Below are 11915 nucleotides of genomic sequence, written 5' to 3'. Positions count from 1 at the left end.
TGGAACTGAGAGATTAGGTAAAATGTCATTGCTAACACAGTTATATATAACTCTGCCTAGTTGGTGTTCTGATCCTCTGTCTTCAATACCTTTTGAATCACTAAGCTTTGGTCAGTTAAGGTCAGCAATGGCAGCTTGTAAAGTATCATAGTGGCATTTTAATAGGAGCAGACTTGCTAGAAATGTTTTTTCTGCATCTGTTGACTCTCCAGGTGTGTTGGAAGCCTTAACCCCCTCACACTAACACTGTGGTTTCTTCTGCCCCCCCCCCTACATGATTTCTGTGTCTTGTAGTAATATTGGGGTACAAAGTGCAGGAGAGGATGCAGGTGTCTGACATTACCAAAAGTGTAAAATGTATATAACTTTTCATCTATCTATCTATCTGTCTATCTATCTATCTATCTATCTATCTATCTATCTATCTATCTATCTATCTATCTATCTATCTATCCATGTATAAATAAATTAGTACATATTATTTAGCCTGTTTTATTATCAGCTACAGATCTTAATTTGTCATTTTACACATAAACAGCTGCATTGTGACAGCTGTCATTTTGACATCAGATATTGCCAATATTAGCAGATGAGATGAGGGGTGAAAAAAGATATACTGTCACAGTGCCACAGGGCAGGGTGGTGGACCCTCCGTGTCACCAGTCCAGTTGGCAGGGACGTGCACGCAGAGGCAGGTGACTGCTGACAGATAGGAATCAGGCGAGGTGCTGGAACGTGAGACAGGAGCGAGGTCAGACAAGGTGGCAGTGCCATTGCTACCTTCTGAGATATATACATAATTAGAGACATTGCCACTTTTAAAACCTTAAAAATCGCCAGTGGCACTGTCATAATTAGTGTCAATGTCTCCTTTAGAGCCACATGCATCATCAGGGCCATTGGCATCATCAGCACCACTGACATCTTTAAAACCTTCATTAGTGGCACTGCCATCATCAATGCCATTACCACCTAAAGAGCCTCCGGCATCATCAAAAGCAATGCCCCATCAGAGCCATTGAGTACATCAGAATCATTGCCAAACAGTCATTGCCTCAGCATATTCACAACTTCTGCCACAATCAGAACCACATACATCATCAGAGCTGTGGGCATCATTAGTGATATTGGCACCTTTAGAGTCATTTGCATATTCATAGCTATTTCCATTTTTTAACCCTTACAATTCATCATTAGGGACATTGGCATCATCAGCACCATCGCCTCCTTTAAAGCCACTGGCATCATCAGCACCACTGACACCTTTAAAACCAGAGACTTAATCAGTGGCACTGCCATCATCAATGCTATTGCTACTATCAGTGCCATGAACATAATCAGAGCCATAAGCATCCTCCCAGCCATTGCCAGTTTTAAAACCCTACATTTCATCAATGGCACTGCCATTATTAGTGCCATTGACTCATTTAGAGTCATCAGCGCTACTGACACTTTTGAGACTTAGGCATCTTTAGAGGCACTGCCATCATCAGTGCCATTGCAACGATCAGTGCCATGGGCTTAATCAGAGCCATAGGCATCCTCCCAGCCATTGCCATCCTCCATTTCCACTTCTAAAACCTTACATTTCAGTGGCACTGCCATAATCAGTGTCATTGCCACCTTTAAAGCCACTGGCATTATCAGCATCACTGACACCTTTAAAACCAGAGGCTTCATCAATGCCACTGCCATCATCAATGCCATTGCCACCTTTGGAGCCTTTGGCCATCATCAGTGCCATGGCTATATTCAGAACCATAGGTATCCTCCCAGCCATTGCGATCCTCAATTTCCACTTTACATTTAATCAGTGGCACTGCCATATTCAGTGCCATTGCCTTCTTGAGAGCCACATGCATTATCATGGGCATTTGCATCATCAGTACCATTGCCACCTTTCAAGCCACTGGCATCATCAGCACCACTGACACCTTTAAAACCAGAGACTTCCTCAACGGCACTGCTACCTTTAGAGCCTTAGGCATCAACAGATGCATTGCCATTATCAGTGTCATTGCTACTATCAGTGCCATGGGTATATTCAGAGCCATAAGCATCCTCCCAGCCTTTGCCATCCTCCATTTACACTTTTCAAACTTGAGAGCCACATGTACCATGAGGGCCACTGGCATCATCAGCACCATTGCCACCTATAGAGCCTTAGGCATCATAAGGTGCATTGCCATTATCAGTGCCATGGGTATAGGCATTGCCATGCTCCTTACACACAGGCTGCTTGTCTCTCCCTCCTTGTAGTAGAGGTCTGCCCTTCCTCCTCCTCCTGCATGTTGGTGCAGCCATTCTCCCTCCCCTCTTCCCAGTGGCTGCAGCCTCCTCCTCCTCCTTGTGTCTGCCAGCTCCGGTGCCAGCAGTGTGCCCCCTCTCCCCCTCCTGGCATTGTATGGGGCTGGGCATCCCTGGTGCCCGAGGGACTGTGTGTACTGAGCGCAGTGTGTCTCCCGGGGGGCCGAGCAGCCATTGCAGCAGGTAAGAGCCGGTGTCATCTCCTGCAACCTGCAGGCAGCTTGTGCAGGGCTCCATACTCCCAGCCTGGCCTCCTCCTCAGCCCTCCACACCGCCATCTTGCCCGCCCTGCCAAATAATGTCTCCGCTACAACTGATTGTAGGGAGGAGAGCTACACAGCAGTCACCTGCAGCAGACATTGCATTGCATGCACAGCTGCACCAGACATGCATTACTACACCCCCCTCCATGTAGTAAGCATGCAGAACTCATCCTTGCATTGCTCCCTACACACTGTTGCAGATCCCATACACTGTTGATTTGGTTGCTCCTAAAATTGGCACCTGGATGTATTACAAATAATGGCAGTAACCCATAGCAACCCATAGACAACATACTACTGCTCCAAACCCAGGCAGTGTAATCTGATTGCTGTCCTCTACTGCATCACTCTTAACAATCTTATTCTTCCAATTAAACCAATATCACAGTTATAATTACATTTTATTTTTATTGCAATTTTATTAAGATTTCCAATTCTCCAACCAGTATTATGTCTTTATATTAACAACTGCGTAGTGCAGCTGGTTCATTTTCATGCAGATCGTGTTCTTCTGTAAAGATGAGACCATTTTACACAATCCAGTTTACTCACAACATGAAAATTACATTTCAGCCCTATAGGTCCCCAATGGATTGCTCATCTCTCATATCATTTAGTTTTACACAGTGTTGCAGCTCACATATGACTGCTCACTTTTATTCTTTAATAATTGCAGAATAATATTAACCGGTTAAATGTTACTCAGTGCTAGCAATGCCAGTTGGGTTCTGATGTGTTGCATCTTGCACTTTGCTCTGTGCTGGTTATTTACAGCACACAAATGTCTGATGCATTAATTGGACGTAAATATTTCTGTATTTACCTTTGTGTTCTGAATAATATTTGTGCTTTGAGATTCAAGCCTGAATCATTTTGTATCTATTAATAATAGTCTTGTTCATAACATTATGTTTTTACAGGTACCTTATTCTTTGGGACAGTGTTTCTCAACCCGTTTAACATTAGGGAACCCCTTGAAATACCTTTAGGGAACTCCTTGAAATACCTTTCAGTTCTGGGTAACCTGTGCTATAAATACTAATACTGTCTATTGGTGTGGTGATCAGTAGGAAGAATGAAATTGTTGTCCAGTGGAAATAATGTCACCCCTACCCCAAAAAGATCATTGGTGCCAATGGTACCCCCTGGCACCATCTGGAAGAACCCCAGGATTCCATGGTTGAGAAACACTTTTAGGATTTTGCTGTATAGTCACTGCTTCTTAGTCATGCAGAGCCGGCTCTGTATCTCTAAAATAAGATGAGGTAATATTACACAGAACAGCTATTCTACTACCCCCCCAATGAATGAGGACCTTTGTCACGTCTGCTAATCCCGCAGTCTCCAATGAAGTACTAGCGATTTTATATTTTCACAGGGGGATAAAAAAGTAATCTAAGGAACAATGATAATATTTACCTAGAAGAAAATTAGATCTTATATAAGTAGTGTGGGGATAATAAAAATGGAATATTCTTGAGAAATGATTACGTTTTTACCTATGGGGGTGATTTAATAAAGGAATTAAGGTTGTTCATTGATAAAAATGAACTATCCCCTTGGAAATGGTGATTCACGTTGTTTAGTGAATGCGGTGACAGATCACTTTCAAAATATTAATCACCTGCAGGGAAAACATTTTTTGTTTTGTGAGTGATTGGCTGGTTGGAACTTCATCTCATTTACTTTGCAAGGGGATGATTCACTTTGCTATGTTAAAGCGGACCTAAACTTTTTTTAAAGAACTAATAATAGAATTAATAAAATAATTAAACCGCTAGGGAGGTTAAATAAAAGGGGACTACCCTTTTATTTAACCTCCCTAGCAGTCTAATTTGTCCGAATTTCCATTCAAAAAGCGTTTTTTTTGCATGGAAATGTATTTATTTATTCTAAGGCATAACTCACCAATACTTAATAAATTTACCACATTTATTATTAAACTTTAAATAACAAAACACAAAAATCTGTTAAAAAAATAATATTTAAACCTGTAATATAACTGTTCTGTAGCATATATAATATAATTATATATGTTATATGAATATTTCTTTGTATTGGACTCAGAACAGCTATTTTGTATTGAATCCAATACAAAATTTTTTGAATTTCCAGTCGATCCTTCCTCCCGCCTAGGCAAACAAGAATGAATGGGAGCGCAGAGCCTCCCGGGACACCTATATTATCCTTCTTCTGCTCGAGTATCTCGGGATTGCGCAGAAGGAGCCCTAATTTACCTAATCTACCTCAACCGATCTTGCGCCTGTGCAGTGTGAGATCGGGTGACGTAGGAAGAAGAAAGTAGAAGAATAAAGGAGAGGTTGTCGGTGCTGTGCCAAAGGCTGATACCAGGATGACGTGGGACCTGATGGAAGAAACGTGATGGATAGACTGATCAGCGGGATTGAAGGTAGATGTGATTTTATTGTTTTGGGTTTCACAGCCAATATTCCTTTAGTAAATCAACCCACAGAGCCAATTTATTTATTTTATAAAAGAGAATATGTGCATTCTGGAAAATAGTAGTTAGAGCAGAACTTTCACAAAAACAAAAAACAATTCACTTACCTTTTCTATATATATTATATTCATATATTTCTTCAATGTTAGTCATTGATTTTCCCCAGGTTTGAGAATTTGAGCTCGGCAGAAATCCAAGGTGCTTGATTTACAAATATTACCTTCCATCCTGAAATTAGAGCCTTGCCCCCCGGCATCATTGGCCATTTTTAGGCAGTAGGGAGGCTTCTATTGCATATGCAAAGGCCCTGTGACAATGTTTGGCACATTTGACATTTTTACATATTAGTGAAAAGACTCTGTAGTTTAGGACTGCTGTTTTGTACATATATGTAACAGTTACCTCTCAGTACTTGTTCTTACAGGTTAGGTACAATGCATTGCTTTAGAATAACTGCAGGGTTACCTTACTTGGGTTATACCTATTCTAGACACTACTCATCCAATGGCTCTAAATCTTGTAAACACAATCAGACACAATCTCTTACTTGCATCCTTGGTCCCCATGTTACTATTGAAAAAACTAATCAAGCTCTGGATAATGATGACCCCCAATTATTGTGGCTGATTGGTTGTAAGTCTTAAACCATGGCTTGTTAAATGATTGGAAATGTTAGAACAAAGTAGTTCAGCTAATCATTGAAGTACAAAATAACAAAAATCGATGGTAGCAATGACACACAGCGGAATGCTACACACCCACACACACTTAGAATTCACAGACAACATCATTAAAATTTAGTAAAGTACTCACCTAAATTATGCTTGCATTTGAAAATGCCATATTGCCATTCACCTCATGCAGGAAAGGCCTCATTTTAAACATATTCTGTACATCACCAGTTTTTTGGTCTTTGTGTGAGCCCGCTAATGATGTCTGGGTTCAGATCTCACAAAGGTTCTTTTTTTAATTTGGTTCTGAGATCATCCAGAGGTGATATAGCCTTTCCACTGCCTGAAGCTATATGGAAGCAGCTAAAATCTTAATAATCAATTCATGCATGCAGCTGTTTTAATTTGTTCATGGGTGTATGTTTTATTATGTTCCTGGGTTTAAAGTACAGAGGATCCTGTATGACGGTCCAAACTTATCCCAAATCTATTTACTACAGTGGGTATAGAAAATAATCACCCCTTCAAAATTTTCACATTTTGTGGCTTTGCAGCCTGAAATCAACATGCACAAAATAAAAAAAATCTGGCTTTATATACTAAATGTAATAGTAACTGCCCAGAAAAAAAATCAGATTTTTAAAGTATCACCCACTCCTAAAAAAATACGCAGTTGTATGTAACCACCTTCTCCATCACATATTAGGCTACATAGTTGTATCCTGTTTGTGAGGAATTGTAATCATTTTTAAAAATCCAGAAAAAAAGCTTTTCCTGGAGTATTTCAGTTCTTCAAAGTGCAACTAAAAGCAAACAATCAACTACGGGTGGTAAGATAATGTCAGAAGATCTCAGGGATACATTTTTGGACGGACTGGAACATATCAGGAGATGGACATAAAAAAAAAATCTGAATGCTTTATTAATCATTAGGAGCACAGTATAATCTATAATAGGAAAGTGAAGGTGTTTGGTACTACTAGAACCCTTCCTGGATCAGGCCGTTCTCCAAAGAGGATGAAAGAGTGAACAGAGAGACTACTAAAAGGTTCATGGTAAGATTGAAGCATTTACAGGAATTTTTGGCCAAGAATGGTCATTGTGTGTATGAGACAACAATATCCCAAGTGCTCCACAAAGGTGTCTTGAATTATAATGAAATTGTAGCAAAAATAAAAAAGGCAATCTTGGTGGCCACAGTCTTTGCTGAGCTTTGCCAAAACACACCTTGAAAATTTTGAAGTAGAAAAATGTTTTATGGTCATATGATACCATGACCAAATTGCTTGGCCTTAATAGAGTGGAACGCCAATACAGCTGACCATCCAAAGAGCACCATCTTTACAGTAAATCATGGAGGCAATATAAGTTTGTTTCTGTGCAGTTAGGACTGGAACATTTTTCAGTACAGGAGGAAAAACGGATAGGGCAAATTACCATCAAAAACCTGTTGCCGTCTGCCAGAAATGTGTCCATAGGAAGAAGGTTCACCATTTAACACCACAATGATCTGAAGCTCACAGTAAAACTGATCCCAGAGTGATTGTAGCAGAAAAAGTTAAATATTCTTGTGCAGGCTTGTCAGAACCCAGACTTTTACACCATTGAAGTGTGACTTGAATAATAACTTGCATTACACCAAGAACCAATCTGACTGAGCTTGAACAGCTCTGTAAAAAAGAATGGGTAAATATTTTTAAGTCTAGATCTGCAAAGTTGGTAGATAAGTATTTCAACAGTCTCAAGGCTATAAATAAAGTAAAAGGTGGTTCTACAAAGTACTAATGGTGGTGGTGGTGTGGAGTTGGGGTGATAAAAGTGTGTGTCTAAAAGTAAGCCCTAGCTGTCTAGTTGCCTGCTAGTGCTGTCCGGAACCCTATTCCAGTTTTAATGTTGAAAACTTGATACTTCTGTCAAGCCAAAATAAGGTTCTTACATTAGTTCCATGTAAATGTTAATATGAATACTTATTTTTATTTTATGGTCTTCTGTATTAGAAATGAGGAAACCTAAACCCTGATTTAGGCCATTTTATCAACAAATGTTAATATCTATGTCATGATATACTTAATCATTCTATATAGCCTAATCTGTAAACTCTTTTATGTATATGTATGTATGTATAGGTATAGCAATTCAATTAGGTAGACTTCCAGATAACCTAACAACTAAATGCATGCATGTTCACAGTTTTACCTGCTAAGAGATTAGTAAGTGAGCACGGTAATCTTGTGATTATTGTCAGTAAAGGCTACTGCTTCTTGGGTCAGCTCCCTGCTTACACCCATATGTATGTCAACTCTGAAATTATCTATTTGTGTGAAGCTTCACTTGAAATGTGACACATGCATCAGATTATTTACTTTAGTTATGGGAGCACTGGTGTAAATTTAGTTATAAGTTAAACCAGTAATTATAGTAATGACCATCTACTAGTCAAGGTCTGGGTCTTCTAGAGCACTCCAAGAGTCCCAAAATAGTATGTAGGCAATTTGTGATTCAGCTTATCCCCCATGCCTAACTCCTGTTCTATCATGACACATAGATAAAGTTCTCTATTCAGGACTCCTAGTTTGCTCTATACCAATGTTTCTTGATGTTTTTAACATGGGGGAACCTCTTCAGGGAACCCCTTCTATAATTGCTATTACCAAAGCCCATAGTATTTTAGTGTGGTGATCAGTGGGAAGAATGCCTCCTACATTGCTGGCCATTGGGAAGAATCTCACCCTTACAGAGACCCTATACAAAAAATCATTGGCAGTGTTCCCCCCAGCCCCTGTTAGCTGGGTGCACCACCCAGCACTTTTCAGTAACCACCCGGCTGTTTTTAGGGGTCCTGAACATTTGGGTCACAATACACGGCTGCCACCTGCCTACAATTTCTTTCCACCCAGCTTAAAATAAATCTGGGTTGAACACTGCATTGGTATCTAATAAACAGGAACCATAGTTGAGAAACACTGCTCTAGATGTTTGTATGCCTTACCTTCATTCAATTCATTCATTAGCAGCCACAGGTTTATTTTAAAATTACATACCTGCTCTAAAGATGCATCATTTTTAAGTCTCTTCAACAGGCTATGGCCTTGCTACAATCATTTATTGCCTTCCGTGGGAAATCCCTGAACATAGAAATCAACCATTTGTGGCACCTCTGAATACACTGGTACTTGGCCATAATAGCTTTTTTTTAAATGATGTATAACCAAATACAAGCCTGACAACTTCTTTTCAGCAAAATGTTCCTCTCTCTGTCCCTAGAATTCTCCTAGAGAGGCAAATACATAATCAATAATCCTGGCAAAATTCAGCAGAAAGAAGCAGTTGCCACAGATTTTTCCATCTAGGACTCCTGCTATTCCTACTGATGAGAAAAAAATGACCCTACAGCCTTCCATGATGAAGCAGCTTAAAAGAAAAAGGAAAAGTAACTTCAGCGTGCAGGAGACGCAGACCTTACTGACGGAAATCAAAAAAAGGAGGGATGTCATATTTTCAAAACAGCTGAACACTACGATCAATGAAATGAAACGCAAGGCCTGGGAAGAAATTGCTGAATGTGTGAATGCACTAGGGGAGGGGGAGCAAAGAACTGGAACGGAGGTTAAAAGAAGATATCTAGACTGGAGGTCCCTTATAAAAAGAAAGAGCCTTAATTCAGATGTGAAACTTGGTGGCTCTGGAATGCACCTTCCTTTGTCTGACCTAGATTCCATCATTGATGATACAGATGACAAACCAAGCGTGTTGACGAATGACTCCAGTCTGGAATGGAAAAATGTGCCTGATGTCCGAGAAGCAAGCGAGTCAATGGCTGACATTAAGGTTGAAGAGGAAGAAGAACATCAAAATTTTGAAGTAAGAATATCTACTTTCAATTTTCTCTTCTGTCTCTATACCTTTTATCTTTCCTAAGTTCTTTGTGTTGTGTCTACCACTAACTCTAATAGACCCCTTTTTGCTAACAGCCTGATCTTTGTGTAAGATAATTAACCATGGTTGGCCTGGACTCACCAGTGAAATATCCAAGCTGTAGTCCTAACACTTCTGTAGACCTTCTATGTACGACCGGAAAACTACATTGACCTCTTCTGGCATTACAGGGTACTAGCTGGAAAAAGAGAATGTCACATCCTTGCTTGGGAATCCAGTTCACCTCCCGTCAAAATAGAATTGTGTATAATCAGACGCCTAGTGATGAGCAGGTATGTTACCCTTAATGTTAGAGAGATCAATGAACTCGGCCCAGTCCAGGTGCGTTTAAGTTAAAGTTTAGTTTGTAAGTACTACAACTGTTATCCATGTGTCTGTCATGTAGTAGGCAAGTGTCTTGGGGTCCAGGTAATTATTATCCTGAACATTAATAATAAGAGCTTTGAACACCATATTTCTACTACTGTATCTATATCTAATGCTTGCAGAGCATATTTTTATCTTCCTATTGTCTCCTTGAAATATTCTAATTAGGACCTCACGTAGACTAAACTCTATGGCTAACCATAATACCCTTCTTTATTCCTATCCACATTGGTTCACAATTAAACAGAGGTCATTGCTCTTTATATAATAAAAGAACTCAAGCCTGCATTTAGTAACAAAAAAGATTCAGGCAACATCCTAAAATAAAAATCTGTTTTATGGCCCAGAGTTTCTACTTTAACCAATAGCCATGGCTACAGAAGACCTTCCATTGCTTAGAAATAAACAATCAATAAAAGTCTTTATCAATACAAATATTTTGAACCAAAACAGCACAAGGATTTTTGGAAAAAACAGTTGTGTGCAATGAAAAAAGGTATTTATTTATGAGGTCATGTAAAGGGTACGTTGTTTTTTTTTAACAATTCAGGAACATGAATTCTCTTTTTTTCAGGTGCATCAACAGGTGTTGTCTAAAGGCTCTCCAGATCGATCCAGATCGTCGTATTTGGTTTGACATTCTCATTTCTAGAGAGAATTACTCTCCACGATGTAAACAACCAACAACAATGTTAGTATCTTGTAGCTGTTAGTCCCAATCAACTGGAAGTTTTCTTGTAATGTTGAAGGTGTTTTGCAGCTTTTGAAGCTGTTCATAAAAAAATGGCTTGGAAAGCGGTGGAACATCTTCAACATTACAAGAACGAGTCCAATTGAATGTGACTAACAGCTACAAGAAATCTGCATTGTTGTTGGTTGTTTACATCGTGGAGAGTAATTCTCTTTAAAAATGTCAAACCAAATGATCAAGAAGAACTGGCTTGCAGTTCTACCCTAAATTTGTGTGACAATGAACATCAAATCTAAGTTCAGATATTATGTGACTTAATATAGGAAATTGGAATACAGAATTGTCCTCCTTTAGAAACCTGTTGGCCTATTTTGGTCATATTTATAAAAGTGGGAACAGGTTTTGTTCACTGGTGAACAGGCTTTTAAAAGTGGAGAATAGTGGTACCTTTATCCCTTTCAAGTTTCTGTATTCACTTGAATGAAGTACTGATCACAACTTTTCCCGGCCTCATATCACAACATATAGTAGCTTATTTGGACGACAGAAAAGTGTTTTGTAGCATGTGACCTAAATTACAGTCAATATAGATAGCTATCATAATTTGTACATGTTATTCCTTGCTCAGACTTGAATTGGGAAGAGTAACATGGCTTTGGGGATCTGCATGGGATTGTTAGGAACTTGTACCAGTCCACCAACTGGTGATAAATTAGGAATTTACCTGTAAGATTTAGTTAGGATCATATAAGTTAGGATCATATAATAGAGTAAGGGTTAGGTTAGTGTAAAGGATTGAGAAATAAGGCAAGGTTTAACAGATTACGTGTCAGGGTGCAGGTTTGGGGTATATTTTTTATTATGAATTAGAGTTTTAATAGAGAAAAATTAAAGCAATATACTAAGGAAGAATGGAGGCTGCATAACCTACTGAAAATGCTTGTTGACTGTCGATCAACTGCAGATCCATTGATTTCAGTACCTTTTGAGTCAAAATTCAGATGCAGATCTGGTTTCAAGCTAATATTTAGATCATAACATTCTTGGAGCTGTGACTTAGATCTGTTAAGAGCTTACTGAAGGGCTTACAATCTAAGACAAGGGTGTCCAAACATTTTGCAAAGAGCCAGATTTAGTGAGGTGAAAGTGTGTGGGGGCTGACCATTCAGCCTGACATTCCTTGAACCGTTAACATTAAATGCAAATTAACTATTTTATGA

The 11915-nt window shown here is 39.2% G+C and overlaps 1 protein-coding gene across 3 annotated transcripts in view; it reads left to right on the top strand.

Moving 5' to 3' along the window:
• Positions 1-2336: 2336 nt before the first annotated feature.
• MSANTD4 (Myb/SANT DNA binding domain containing 4 with coiled-coils) overlaps positions 2337-11915 on the top strand; it is an 18931-nt gene continuing 9352 nt past the window's right edge. Inside the window, exons 1-4 of one of the 3 annotated variants that reach the window (XM_072403142.1) lie at positions 2337-2490; positions 8771-8871; positions 8967-9563; positions 9809-9910. In XM_072403142.1, coding sequence (XP_072259243.1) covers positions 9084-9563; positions 9809-9910 — 582 coding nt within the window. In that variant the 5' untranslated portion in view covers positions 2337-2490; positions 8771-8871; positions 8967-9083. The remainder of the gene's footprint in view (positions 2491-8770; positions 8872-8966; positions 9564-9808; positions 9911-11915) is intronic. The other 2 variants (XM_072403141.1, XM_072403143.1) reach the window with 2 other exon arrangements.

The sequence above is a fragment of the Pyxicephalus adspersus genome, chromosome 1, assembly GCF_032062135.1.
Source record: "Pyxicephalus adspersus chromosome 1, UCB_Pads_2.0, whole genome shotgun sequence".
NCBI classification, from domain to species: domain Eukaryota; kingdom Metazoa; phylum Chordata; class Amphibia; order Anura; family Pyxicephalidae; genus Pyxicephalus; species Pyxicephalus adspersus.
Note: the sequence above shows the minus strand (reverse complement) of the source record. Positions and strands in the feature narration are given on the sequence as shown.